General features: G+C 42.7%; 1 protein-coding gene across 1 annotated transcript in view; it reads left to right on the top strand.

Annotated features, from left to right (window-relative positions):
- The window catches only part of LRP5 (LDL receptor related protein 5), a 160978-nt gene that overhangs the window by 130512 nt on the left and 15633 nt on the right, over window positions 1-14833 (top strand). Inside the window, exons 14-19 of the mRNA XM_055722285.1 lie at window positions 323-534; window positions 2408-2598; window positions 7890-8099; window positions 10362-10487; window positions 13461-13697; window positions 14048-14158. Of these exons, the coding sequence (XP_055578260.1) occupies window positions 323-534; window positions 2408-2598; window positions 7890-8099; window positions 10362-10487; window positions 13461-13697; window positions 14048-14158 (1087 nt within the window). The remainder of the gene's footprint in view (window positions 1-322; window positions 535-2407; window positions 2599-7889; window positions 8100-10361; window positions 10488-13460; window positions 13698-14047; window positions 14159-14833) is intronic.

Raw genomic sequence — 14833 nt, 5'->3', positions numbered from 1 at the left:
ATTCAAGATGGTTCCATGCATAAACATTCGCTATTGTTTTCTTCCATCTCCTGCTAATGAATTCTACTTACAGGAGGTGCCACAACTGCTTTCTGGGGAGTTTTGCATAATCTTAACAAATTTTGTCCAGATGTTTTTCCTCTGATTCACAGTTCGAATCAAATCTTTTTTTTATTGAGCTTTATCGTATTTCTTGTATCGGTTGTTTCCTTGTGGGGAGGTTTAGGTGTTTCTGGACCGTCAGGTAAACCATGCTTTCAGTGTTCTTCAGTCCGTAAGCAGAATAATGACTGGAAATGGTTTCCTATATGTTGCCTTGCAGCCCTTCACGGTCATGAGTACTCCAAACCAAAGCCAGAACCCAGAGAAGCAGCCACATGATCTCAGCATCGATATATACAGCCATACCTTGTACTGGACCTGTGAGGCCACAAATTCAGTCAACGTCCACAGGCTGAACGGCGAGTCAATCGGGATGGTGCTGCGAGGGGATCACGACAAGCCCAGAGCCATTGTAGTGAACGCAGAGCGAGGGTGAGGTTCCTTCCTGTACCTTGTACAGAGCGCTCTTGCAATGTATGTCAGCTATGCGTGTGAATCAAATTTTTGCAGATTTGATTGTTCAGGATGTAGGTGACTGCTTGTCCGATTCTGGCTTTTAAAGGTATCCAGCTTTCTCTTGCTGTTCTCTCCTTTGCTGCCTCCTCTGGTGTGCCGATGAGGTGTTCCCACAGCCATGTGGTTGGTTGTCGTGAAGATCTAACCCAGGCAGTGAATGCAAAGCAAAACCAACTTGTCCTGTGTGCTGTTTGAGTACACAGCCCCGCCAGCTAAGAGGAAAACCAAGAGAGTTTGCACTGTGCTTATATCAGCTGGGGATCTGGCTCATAAATGTTTGGACATCATAAAATAAATGTTTCCAGGATAAAAAAAAAGGAATCTCTCATATGACACAACTATTCCTGATGATGTAATAGTATAAAGTTAAAAAAAATAAAAACAAACCCCTTATGTCCTATACATTTTTAAGTTAGTTCTGCCTTGAGTATCTCAAAAACGTCTGAAATGAATTAGAACAGATAGGATGTACTAGAGTGATTTCCCACAGGAAGAAAACATGTTGTTTTGCTGCAAAGCAGTTTTTGGTTAGATTCAGCAGACCCCATCTCCACTTGAGGTGGTTAGTAGCTTCATTCTTAGAGGTCAAAGATGGTCCTTTACTGTTCTCTTTAATAAGTTAGATGCTTAAATCCCAATTTACTACTAAGTGGCTTACCATGTGCTTGACAGATGTCAAATTACAGTATTTCGTAACTGTGTGGATACAGTAGTACCCAGAGACTCTTATCTGGAGCATGTATTGGATTGGTATTTTATACAACACTCAGTGTACTTTGCACAGTACAAAAGCTGCTGTGGGGAGAGGAGGATTAGAGGAAAGATTCTAATCTCATTGGGACTAAGTCACTTGGACATAGTTTGTATTTATAAAAGCTTATCTGCTTTCTCCATTAAAATAGGAGTTTGGGTTTGTTGATCTCTAAAACTCTCAACTTCTCTAGTCAGGTTTTCAAATGATTGCAAGATAAATCTGTTTTTAAATTAAAGGAGAAAAAGATGGGGGAGAGACCGTGCCTGAACACTGTGACTACCTGGGAGAGCTGTATGAGTGATCCGTGTACTGAGCTTCTGCCTTAGTTCCAGAAGTTCTCCCTCCCACCTCTCCCTTCTGCCTTTCCTTGTTGCACCGCTGTGAAAGGCTGTGAGCAGCGTAGCCCCCTGCATTTCGGGAGTTTGCCCGTGTTACCCTCCAGTGACAAAACAGTGCCCTTTTCCCTGAGGGAGCTCTCAGTTCATCAGCTGGGTGCACAAGCCCCTATTTTCTCTGTGCAGAGGGAGGGCAGAGGCTGAGACAGCAGGGTACGTGCCATCCTCGGTGGTTCTTCCTTCTCTGATCTTTGCTCCTCTCAGGTTTCATAGGCCCTCCCGGGTTCTGTAGGACCTTCTGCTTGCTGAGAAAGAAGTTAACCCGGAAGGAGAGGAGGTGACGGTTAGTGCTGCTCGTCAGAAAGAGCCGCTGGGCTTTGATTCACAGGTGGGGCCAGGGATAGCTGCAGGACGGCTGTGCTGGGCTCTTACAGCCGCCCCCTCCGCCGCAGGACCGGTGCTGAGGTCTGAGGTGTTCCATGGCCCCGTGTGTGAAGGACAAATGCCGTTAATGCCAGGCTATCTCAATATGCCAGTTAGCAAATGTCTGGGGCTCTGCAGCTGACCGATCTGGATCTTTGCAGCTGGGAGCAGCAGCCAGCGCGGTCATCCCTGTGTAAGCCATTCCCAGTGCCCACGCAGAACGTGCGTGCCTCCCTTCCGAAGCTCTCCGTTAAGCAGCTGGTATCTTTGTTCTCAGGTACATGTACTTCACCAACATGCAGGAGCGAGCTCCCAAGATTGAGCGTGCGGCCCTGGATGGCACAGAGAGAGAAGTGCTTTTTACAACTGGCTTGATCCGACCAGTAGCACTGGTGATTGACAACAAACTTGGAAAGCTTTTCTGGGTGGATGCAGATCTGAAGCGCATCGAAAGCTGTGACTTGTCAGGTATGTGGTATGCACGTATTAAACGTCTGGAGCGCAGTATGTGTATGTATAGGACCTCATTCCCTCTTTGATGCTGACCCCAGTAACTTCCATCTCCACTGCTGCCAGTTCTGTGTAGGCAGTCACAGATAACAATTGCTGGTGGGCTTCCATCTTTGATGTGATCGGAATAAACGTGTCTGTAATGATTGGCACCTTCCAAGAGAGCCATTTGACTTCTGCTATGTTCTGAAAGCAGCTCTTGAAAGAGCACATATAAGTAGGTGTTGCCAGTCATGGAACCCTTAAACCACCTCCCCCCTGCCCTTTTTTTTCCCTTATGGTTTGAAAAGTTTGCCCAGCTCATCAATTTTTCTTTCTCTAGAGTTTACAGCTTAGTAAATCAAGGTAGCTTGAAAAACAAACAGAAGGAGGGGGAAGGAGGAGAAGAAGGAAGAAGGCGGAGAAGGGCAAAACAGTGGACAGAGGTCAATTCAGTGCAGTTTTTCTGTATGAGTAAAATAAAGCGTTACTCCATGGCCATAGCAATAGCATCAGCATCACGTGGATCTTGGAGCACGCTGTTCATCACTGACGTTTAAAAGCACTTGGTGCTAAAGAAGTGCAGAAATGGGCTCGCTTATCTGGTGAGCGGTGTGGCATAGAGGATCCGGTGGCCCTACTTTCTGACTCATGACTCATTCTCTCATTGTCATCATCTGTGTATCAAGAAATGAAACTCCTAAAGGAAGGGCAGAGAGAAGCAGCCTAGCATGAGGGGGTGGAAGGTGGGCTGTTCGAGTGATTGGCATCTGCCGTAAAAGGTTTTTGGTGGCTCCTTTCTTCAGGCCATCTAGTCACATCCTTCCCGTGTTGTAGCGAGGCAATGAACTAAAATGGGAGAAAACTGTTCACTTTTTTACGAGGACGGTTTGGTTTTGAGCACCTAAAACTGACTCAAGGTCAGACTCAGGTCTCTTCTGCCAGAGAGGGGATAAAAACATGAAGCTGGAGCTGGGATGGCAAAGCAGCCAGTGTCTTTCATCCGTTTCCAAACTGGATAGGGGAGTATTGTCAAACTGCCTGTCTAGCCACAAAATGTCCCATCCAGGACAGGTGTCAGAGGACTTAACAAGAATTTGTAGGAGAAAAGAAGATAGGAGGGAGACAAGATTTGACCTATGAAACAACCCATGTTTGAGAAGAGAAGACTGACATAGTAGGACACATAACAGAAAACGCATCAGAGATACTGAGGTGTTGTCTAGTGATGAAAGGAGAAGTGCTGCAGGAGCAAATGCAAAAGTAAAATGACAGGACCAAAAAGGTTCATGTCACGCAGATGTTGTGGCTGAAGTGGTATCCACAAACGCAAGAGAGAGGAGAGGCACTAAACACAATTATGTGGAAATCATATGGTTTGGGAGAGGGGGGTGTACCAGGGACGAGTTAAATGAATTGATCCCTCTCTCCCTTCTCAATAACTAGTGCTGCTACTGATAAAAGGGTGGCCCCCGCGTAATAGGAAGCCGCATTACTTAACGAAGCTGTAGCATACCGTGGCCCTGGCTATGCCTGGGTCTTCTACTTTGTATGTACATCATCATCCTTTTAGATTTAGCACACGTGCCAGGCTGTGACTCAGCAGACTTCTCGCTTTCATGGTACAGGTCGGAAAATGGACGGTGTTCTCCCACAGTACAGCACAAAATGCAGAGGAGTCTGTTTATTACTGCTTTAGAGCTAAGTCCCGAATGACTAAGACCTGACAGTAGGACTTAGGTAAACATATATGAGTAAATCAGCAGCTAGGCCATCACGTGGTGGTAGCTGTGTCCTGTGATTGCATCTTCCTTTGCATTCTTCCTTTCTGTGACAGTAAAACTCCACGTAAGCATGTGTTTGCATACTGGATATTTATTTTAATCCGATTCTTTGGATCTTTTTACAGGGGAAACTCAACTTTTTGTGTTTAAAATTGAACCAAAGCTTTTAGTGTGTGTTTGATGGGGTCACAGCTAAAGATTCAGACCCTATGGGTAAGATGGATGCAGGGGGAAGCTACAGGATTAGCAGAAAACAATGTTTATTAGCTAGCAGACATGTATCCTGTAGCCAGAAAACTGTGGTTGGATTTGATCCAGCTGAGCTGTAATTTGATTCACAGAGCTGTTGATTTTTTAAATGAGTTAACAGCATTTTTTTTTAAAAAAAATATTTTACAGTCTTGCATCACAACTTCAGAAGAAATTTGGCAGCCAAACTTATGTTGGGTTTAATTAGTTCCTCTAAAAAGTATTTTTCCGAGCAAAACACTTTAAAATGGGCATATATTAGCAAAAGGATTTTAGCATAAGCTGAGGCTGCTGCATAAAATGGCCCAAAATTGTGTCTAGCATCCTTCATGCCAGTTAGACTGGTCTAGACAACCTTATTCCCCCGTAGAACTGGGGACGTGACGTGGTCATGGAGGTTTCTGAAGCTTGCGCTACACCCTGATTAACAGCATCCTGCTAAATCATGGAATAAACTGGGATGTCCAATGCCTAACTTTCAGAGGGGGATGAAAACTATAAACCAGACTGATGGTTTTCTTTATGAGGTTCTTGAATTTTTCTGTTGGAGTTGTTGATGCTTTTTAGACGTTCATAAACCATTTGCAAATGGCTTGTCTGCCACCCCAGTCAATTAAAAAGTAGTGGTTTATATTATTGTTGGAGTGACTGGAAAAAGCATAAAATTGCTGTGGTGAAAACATGCTTTGTTTTCAATTAGACTTTAAATAGAGGAATTGTGTGTCCTTCCAGCTTAATGTTCTTCACATTTAACTATTGATTTCCCTCTTGAAAAGACTATACATCTGTTTCATTCTGGGTATCAGAGTATTTAATTACTATGGGAATTCAACACTTCTCCACTTGTAACATGTTTTCTTTTTTTCTTACCATATCTGTTGAAAATAGTTTATTTATTCAGATGGACTTTTTCATTTTGATCATTCTTCTGAACAGCAATTTAATGGTGTCATCCAGTGCTGTGTGCCCTTTGCCTCTCCTTTTAAAATTATTCATTTAGGCCTGTTACTTAGTCGAGATCAAATCCAATGTACTTATAGTAGAGATTAATCACCTTATCCAGTGCTGCCTCCAGCAGCTTCCCGAATCACCAATGTTCAGCTTTTTGCAGATGAAGGGGGGGGAGGAAAGATGATGCTTGATGTACACCCCCAGCACCCATTACCTGGAGCCTGGTTTAGGCCTGGATTTGGGAGGCTGCTCAAACAGGCTAGGATTCTAGCAGGACTGCTCACTTGTGAGTGTCCCCCGACACTTCAGGTATTCCCGATTTCAGAATGCCTTCAGGATATCCTTCAGGAAACCAGTTTACCTTTTATTTCTAAATGGATGAGCAACGTAGCACTTAAAAAGCATAATGAAAGCAGAAGGAGCTTTCTTGATACCGAGTTGAAATGAGGCTTTCGTATTCTTGTGGTATCTTGAATGCAGCTGAAAACTGTGCTTTTGGGTCAAAATGTGAGGCTTAGTCTGGCAAAAGAACAGTCGTCTTTGAAAATGCGATGACACTGAAGTTATTAAGAGCTCAAGGTTCTCAGCAGGTTGCCAGGCAAATGACCAAAGCGCCCTGTGCTTTGTTCACCGAGAACCTTATGTCAAAATGTTTCCTGGTGTTTCGAAATGTTAAGACCTGTTTAGGAGAAGACAGAGAGCATCTCAGGAACTGCGCTGCTGGAGTAGTACTGAGGGCCAGGTTTAGTGCCCACGTAGTGAAATCCGTGTAGGAGCCTCTATTCTGTTCTGTTGCTCTTCGCAAGAGTAAAATCCAGCGGTACCTTGGAAGCGTGTCCAATAATAGACACATCAGATTACAGCCAGGACTGTACTGTCACATACAGTTCATGCACGTTTCTTCCGAAAATGGAATGAAACAAAGACGTCTTCCTCATTGGTTTGGAAACAAAAAGAAACTCAGGGCTAAAGAACTAAAACCCAATTGTAAGTCCAAGAATTTCGGATCTCTCTACAACTCAATTTGATTTGAATGCATGCTGGTTGTCATAACAGTCAAGCAAGAGTCGTTGCAGGTGGTGATCTTATGTGCAAAACTAATAGAATCTGTTATTGAAATAAATGTTACATTCTTATGCTTGGCTGAGCTCTACATAATTTATGCGGCAAATTAGTTGAATCCAGTGCTCATAGCATTTTTATAAGGTACTCAGATTCTATAATTAATTTTGTGTAGATAGTCAAAACTTAAGTTTTTTAAATGCAAGCAGACATAAGGTCTTTATTCCAAAATGACATAAGAGAGCAGAAGCACCAAGTTATGAATTTAGTTTGATCTCTCGTTCTTAAAATCAAATATATCCAGTATACATAGGCATACACAGGCTCAAAATGGTTTCTTAATAGAATAATTTGAATCTCTTGTACACCGTAGACAGGCATAACAAGCAACAATTAAATGCCACTAAGTGTACGGTAGTGCACAGTAGAAGACTGCAAGTGATTAAAGTTAAAAGCAGTCATAAATGCAATTTTTCTTAACCTGATTTTTACACGTTGGCTGAGAGCAGATTTGTACACATTTATGTAGAGCAGGAAACCTGACCGTTGGGTAGTGTTTCTGTTTAAGAGCGTACTGATTTGCTTGGAGTTTGGGTTTTCTGGTTGGTCACTGAAGAAAAAAGAGAAGGTGAAGAAAATGTGAAGCTGTTAAAATACGAGCTTTTGTTTTGTGATCATGTCTCGGTGGTTGTGCTGTAGCATATGAAAGGGTTTGTGTACTTGCCTCTTGCTTTGCATGTTGAATGTTTTATTTGAGTAATGACAGTGGAGCTAATTGGTTGTATTTCACTCTAGCTTGTAGATTCCAACAAAATGTACTGCTCGGTGTATGAATGTGTTGTAAAAAATCTGGCGCAAAGAGCTGAGTCTCTGTGGGTGACACGGGTTTTTTGGGACTGGACGCAGTTACACGTAACAGCGGGTGTCAGCTCGAGGCTGATCACGGCTGGCTGGCTGGCCAGTGTGTGTGTGGGGGGGGGGGGGGGGGTTGGGCTGTGTGCCATACTGTGTTTGCTTGCCTTTGTGACATGGCAGCTGGCTGCATTTACCTGAGATGAGGCTGAACCAGCAGAGCCTTGGTCTGCATCGACAAATAAAGCCAGTGACCTTACAGCTAACTATGTTCAGGGTTGGGTTTGGTTTGGGTTTGGTTGGGTTTCTTTTTTTAAGAAATGAGTTAAAAGTCGACCGACGTGAAACTGTTCTGGTTTTTTTTGATCTCAGGTGCTAACCGTGTGACCCTGGAGGACTCCAACATCCTTCAGCCGATGGGACTCACTGTGCTGGGGAATCACTTGTACTGGATTGATCGTCAGCAGCAGATGATTGAGAGAGTGGAGAAAATGAACGGGTACAAAAGGACTAGAATTCAAGGCCGCATCGCTCACCTGACAGGCATTCATGCTGTGGAAGAGCTTGATATGGAGGAATTCTGTGAGTTTCTTTGGATAATGTGATGTCTCTCGATTTTGGCCACTGTCTCTCAAAGTCCTCAACCAGCTAAATAGTGTAATAACATTGCCTAGTGGGCTTCAAGTAAGCCATGGAGTACTTCCAGCTTGGCCAGCCGGGATACTAGAAGAGGAGGAGAAACAAGTTCCTTGTTCTTGTCGAGGAGTATTTCTGCAGAGCTAGAACATGTGATTTTGTGGCACTTAGTTACCTGCTTTGTTCAAGCTCACATGATATTGAATTTGCTGTAAAAGCTACTTATTATTATGGTGGTTAATTTTTAAGTACAGCCCAGTAATAAGACTTGGAAAAACCTTTAAAAAGAATGAAAAGGATTGTACTTACCTCTTCTCCAGGTCTGAAACCCCAGTGTGAAGCATGACTGGTTTGCCTCAGCACAGTCAATGATGTAAAAGTCTCCAGGGAGAATGGGCAGGAAGCTCCTACAGTGAATTATTGTGGATGTGGAATTTCTCTCCCATCAGAGGTGGACCCATTTTAGGTGCTGCCTTCTGAAAGGGGTCATGCATACAGGACCTGTTTTTTCTGAATTGGTGGCCCAAGTGTAGTCTGAGGGAGAGTGCAAAAAACTCTTAAAAGTAGTCACTCCTCAAAGTGACAACACTACAGCTCCTCCTGCTCAACAAGAATATAAAAGAACGTAAAAGCACAAAGAAGAGGTGGGAAACAGAGGGCTGATGACAGTGGCCTCTCTAAACTTTGTTGCCTGTGATGAGTTGTCTTCTATAGGGAGGGTACATTTGTGTAAAATGCTTTCATTTTCACAAAAAAATACTCCACAACCCTCTGTGCCCTGTACATTAGTTTCTGTGATAGCGGAGAGTATTTTCAAACTTGCATATGTGGGCAAGCTGTTTAAAATAAGGTAGCAGAAGTATTTAAACTGTAGTAGATTCTATGTGCTGATCCTCATCCAGATGTTCTTTTTTCTTTCACAATGCCCAGTTTTTCTTCTTCTCTGCCATTTCTTGTATTTTTAGTGTGTTTCAAAGGTAATACTGAACAATGCAAAAATAATTTTGTCTTTAATTCTTAGCACTGTTAAAAAAAGAGATTATATCTCATCTGTGCTTTAAAATTATTTTTTTTTTTATGGCAAGAGTACTGTTTCTTTTAAGTCATGCTGAAAGGAACCACCTTTTGCAGCTGAAAACTGTCCTACATAGGTGACTTCTGTTACAACGGGGGAGTAAAAATACATATGTACATCTGTGCATGCCCGCACAAGTATACATGCATGCACTTTTTCTGCTAGCAACCCACGCCTCAAACAGTAGCGTGTCCAACACTGTATTAAGTTAATGAATTTGTTAAAGGTGGAAGCAGGTTGCTGAGAAGCCTGGTCAGATCGAGAACAACTTTGGCACAGAAACTATGACATCCATACCGTTTCTTTCCTGATGACATTCTTGGTCTTTACCAGTAGTAAAGAATTGTTCAGCAGCATCACAAATATCACGGGCTATAGCCCCACAGATCGCTCCAGCAAGTGCTCAGCTGTCAGCTTGAACGAGCAGGCAGGAGACTGGGTCTGTTCTGACTCTGGGCTGGGGTCCTCACAGTGACCTCACTTCTCTGCACCTGTTTCTTACCCACCTAATGTGCATTTAGAGTGATTCTATTAGGAGCTCTCAGGTATTCAGTGCTTCTGGGTAACTAATTTGGGAACACATCAATGTAGCTTCCTATCTTAAAAAAAATAAGTAAATCAATTGTGTGTGCTTATATATCATATATTATGATATAATATTATATATTCTTGTGAGAACAGTGAAGTGGAGGGACTAGATATTACAAGCTCTTTAAGGTTGAAGGAGAATTCCTGAGGGTTTGGGGGGCTGGCATTCTGCAGTGACGTGTTAATTCTTCATGCCTGGCTACCCTAGAAATGTAGTTGAGATGTCTAGGTACCGCTGTACATGCAACCTTCTCCAATCTGTCTTCTCATCCCTCCTCACCTGAGGTCTCAAATTCTTTTTAGAACTCCTTTAAAGGTCTCCATACCACTGTGACTGGGAGAAATATATTCCTCATGAAATAGTGAATCAGCTTTTGAGCACTGAACTGAAAGATCCTACATTTATCTTCCAGTTAGTTCGTAGCGAAATCCTGGTTACTCGAACAGAAATGGTTTGTGAGTGTGGTTTTGTGAGTTTGCCTTAGCTAGGGGTAGTTATGATTTCTTTTATGCTGTTGAATATTCTTTCTCCTGTGTTTCTCCAGCTGTGCATCCATGCTCCCGTGACAATGGTGGGTGTTCACATATCTGCATTGCCAAAGGGGATGGGACTCCAAGGTGTTCATGCCCCGAGCACCTTGTGCTTCTACAGAACCTCTTAACATGCGGAGGTGAGTTCTGTTTAACAGTACTGCTCGGCAGGTTACATCAAAAAAGATGGGGGTCGAGGTTGCATTCCAAGGCAAAATGTGGATTTACACAGTGTTTTCCTACACATGGTGTGTTGCATCATGTGTTAAATTGACCTTTGATTCTTCTACCAGCTGTTTTCTGCTTCAGTTTCTGGACATATGTGACCTTTCATTGCAAGCCAAATATTTTTGTTTGACCTTAAAATACTTGCATCTTCTACTGAGATTTTTGTAATTGTATGATGTGACAGCTTTAAACAAATGCTTGTAAGATGATGGTGAATCAACCCGTGATGACCTAGCAGCAGAAATTGTGCGTATGATTTCCACAGTGTGATACTCCAGTCTTTCAGATGAATTTGGCCTCATAATGTGAAACACTGGACTGCCTGGGTAGGGAATGTAGGCCAAAAGCTCCATTGCAATCATTTTTAATTGAGGTAGCTCTCCTTTTTCCACATGGTAGACTTTTCCTTTAGACTTCCCTTTTACAATCCTACGATTTTTGAAAATTGTTACATTACACTTGCAGAGGAGGTTACAAACAAAACAAAACCCCATTGTTTCTTTTTGGAAGGCATCGTATCTTAAATCATTTGGCTCTGTTGGTCCTCTTGACTTCCTTTTATGTATTCATTTTGCTGTGGGTTTCATTTTCTGGCTGAACTTTGACCTCCCATGGGACAGTCATTGCCATTATAAACTGTTTTCTTTCCCATGACCACAACACGCTATGTGGTTTTAGAGTAGTGGTGGTTACATCTGCAGGGGGGGGGGGAATGAATCTACTTATATTTCTTGCTGCACTGTTGTTGCACAACGTGGCCAACAAGAGATTCTTATGTCTCACTCCTTTGTTATCTTTAGCTATAAATCTAAAAATTAAGGGGCCTCCATTTCAGTGTCTGGGGTTTTTTTTATCCTAATCCTTCACTAAGCTTGCAACAACTTTTTAACCTATTTTGTCTGCCATAGTAGCTGCCAATAGCCTGCTTCAAAATAGATTAATAGCTGTTTTGGCTGGAGAACATTTGTCTGTGTACCCTTATGAATGCTCTTGACAAGTTTTAAAATGCAAACTTCTGCCTGCCAAGTGCAACCATAATGCAAGATTAAATGAGGTTCTAAATGCAGTAGTAGTATTCTGTCTGTTGAATTATCTCAACAGCACACTTGTATCAAAATTTAATTCAAAAATTGTCTTAGTATGTGTATCTAGCGTCCTTATCTTAACCTACAGCTGTCAGGTCACTGGCTACGTTTGTAATTCTTATATTGCTACACCAAATAATCATAAATCAGAAAGTTAAAAATTGTTAAGTTTTAAAAAATCAAATGCATTTAGATTTTTATTTGCATTTTGTTTGTCAAGCTCTTGATTATATTTGAGTCACATTCTTGAACACTTCTCCTTAAGGAAGGAAGGACAGCAGTACTTAAAAATGGTTTGCATGTATTTGCATAGCTCTAGGATCTGTAACACCACCTTCAGGAGAAGAATACTCGCACAAAAGTTGTGTCATTCATTACAACTGAGCAGTTTTCCTTATGCTGGGTTGTGAAGTCCACTCCTGAGCCTGAACATTAATAAAAGCTCACTGGATTTCCAGAGGAGTGTTACTACCCAGAGCACACCTCCAGCTTGCTCAATATTGTGCTCGTAGACAGGGTGCTGCGGTCATACACACGTGGTACTCTGTTAATCCAGGTGGTAAAGCATCTACTTAGGGCATTAGCTGGCAACAGCAGCTGTGGGGACTCATGTCTGCTTCTGTAAACCGATAGAATTACCTTACAGGGATTTGACCCATCAACTTTCGAAATCAGTGGAAATGTATCCGTTTGCTGCAGCGGTGTTTCGGGATGGCCCCCTCATTTCAAACATAACTGCTACTGATAGCAACTGAAGGGACTTAGATGTTGACTCTTTCTTTGATACTAATGGTGAAAAACTGTGCGCTAATCTGCTATGTGTAAGAATTAAACGCATTTTTTTTAATAGATTCTTGATCTGGATTGTCTTTGTCTTTTGACATTCTGAAGAAAGCAGCTATGGATGGCTTACTACAGCGTAATTGTTGCATCTCCACTTGAGGTTGTAGCTGCTTAACGCTATCAGTGTGTAACTGCAATTTGCGCCACAGTATGGATGTGGGATGGATTGATGCCAGGATCTTGGGGTCCACAAAAAGTCAAATTTGAAGGAAGTCCCAGCTTTCTTAGGTAGAACAAACACAGAAACGCACAAGGTGCAGTGTTCCGTCTCTGCCCACAGTGACAGTGTCAGCTCAGGGCAGGCCGGCAGTGCTCCTCAGACTGCTCCGAACCGCCGCTGACCTGCAGCCCGGAGACTTCCCAGCAGGAGGGCTTAGCTTAATGTTTAACAGGCCTTTAGAGATATTTCTTCTCTATTCATATTTTTCAATTCATATCTGACTTGGAAATTCCTTTGTGGAGAAACCACTGGAAAAACAGAAAATCAGATATCATAGAAGCAGATGCTGTATGTTTTAGGTGTATTCATTGCCAATTAAAATGTACCAGGTTATTTTAGGAAGTATTGTTCCAGGCTAATGTGACTGCAGGGATTAGAATTGTGAAGAATGTGGTTTGCAATCAGAAATTGAGTATGCATTTTAATTTATGTGTATGACAGTGTCTTCCAAAAGGTGGATGTTAGAGCCGAAGTATTTGTAGTTCCTGGCCTTAGTTCAGTGCTCTCCTGCTGGAGCAAGCTTCTTCAGTCAGCATGCATCCAGGTTTTGTTATGAAGTTGGCAAAATCCCATTCCCTGTGCAAAATCATGTTTTCCTCTTTGCTAGAATCTTAAGTCACAGAAGAACTTTAGTCCAGACATAAATGTGTTTTTCTTGAAAAAGTCGGTCACATTTTTACTCTGTTGTAAGAGCTAAAATTGAATATACGGATCTGATTTGTTTTCTCTTTCTCCAGAACCTCCAACTTGTTCCCCAGACCAGTTTACTTGTGCAACTGGAGAGATTGACTGTATCCCAATGGCATGGCGATGTGACGGATTTCCAGAGTGTGATGACCAGAGTGATGAAGATAGTTGCCCCATATGCTCTGCATCCCAGTTCCAGTGTGAGAAAGGGCAGTGTATCGATGCACACTTGCGATGTAATGGAGAAATTGACTGCCAAGATAAATCAGATGAAGCAGATTGTGATAGTAAGATTAATTTTCCTGAACTCCTGGTTCTAACATAAGCATCCATTTGGGATTCTAACTGTTCTTGAGATAACTGTAGATATAGATATATGATTTTTAGTTCCAAATGGGGAAGAACAGCCTTAACCATAAGCCTAACTAAGCTGAGTAGGATGTATAACAACAAGAAGGAAGAATCAGAGGAACGCAGGCTTGCGCTTTACCCACAGCAGCCAAGCAGGTGTTCTGGTGCCTATCTAGTCATAATATAAAATGCACTGTGGCTTCATCTCTCACTTCTTTTGGTTTTCTTAAGATGCTCGAATGCTCCCACGCAAGCAGTACTCAATCTTTTCTTTCTTTCTGTGCAGCAATTTGTCTGCCCAATCAATTCCGATGTGCAAGCGGCCAGTGCATCCACCTGAAGCAACAGTGTGACTCCTTTCCGGATTGCATTGACGGTTCCGATGAGCTTATGTGTGGTGAGATGCCTTTCCTTGAGATGCAAGTGCTGTGCTCAGGCGTAATGTCCCGTGTCCCTCTGCGGAGCCCCAGTCTTTGCATAGTAATACTCTTTCAGGGAAGCCCAGTGAATCTCTCGCAGGTGTATTTGGCTGCTAGATGCAGTCATGCTCTTCCATTGGTGTGTGCAGCAAAAGAGCACGAGCTTGCAGCATGGTGTAGCAAATCTGCAGCGCTGCCATTGCAGGTACTGCAGGAGCAGCAGTGGTGAAGATGAGCTGAATTCCCAGTGTTACTTCAAGCTAGTTCTAAAATGCTGTGTGGGATACAAGACTGCCTTGTTTAGGTGGGCTCCAGATCTGTATGCCCAGGGGGACCCAATTCTGCTATGCTCAGTACCTTGGAACTTGCAGAGCTGCTGCTAAGCTTGGGGTGGCTTTTAAAAATGCACGGCCCTATCCACTGCAATTAGAGGATCAAGCTGGAGGGTAATTATGTGGAGGAACTAGCATGCAATGAGCAAGTGTCCACAAGAGACCACAAGCTGGTCTCCTAAAGTGCAGTTACGAAAGGAATATAAGGAAAGACCTTGATTTTTCTGGGCAAAATGTTACTTTGAATTCTCACGGCAGGAGGTATATGCGGATTACAGGCATGCTGGTGGCAGTTGCTCTGTTGGTCCTTAGTGGGGTCTG

Source organism: Falco cherrug, chromosome 10 (genome assembly GCF_023634085.1).
Source record: "Falco cherrug isolate bFalChe1 chromosome 10, bFalChe1.pri, whole genome shotgun sequence".
In the NCBI taxonomy this organism is placed as follows: domain Eukaryota; kingdom Metazoa; phylum Chordata; class Aves; order Falconiformes; family Falconidae; genus Falco; species Falco cherrug.
This window is presented reverse-complemented; position numbering and strand designations above follow the sequence as displayed.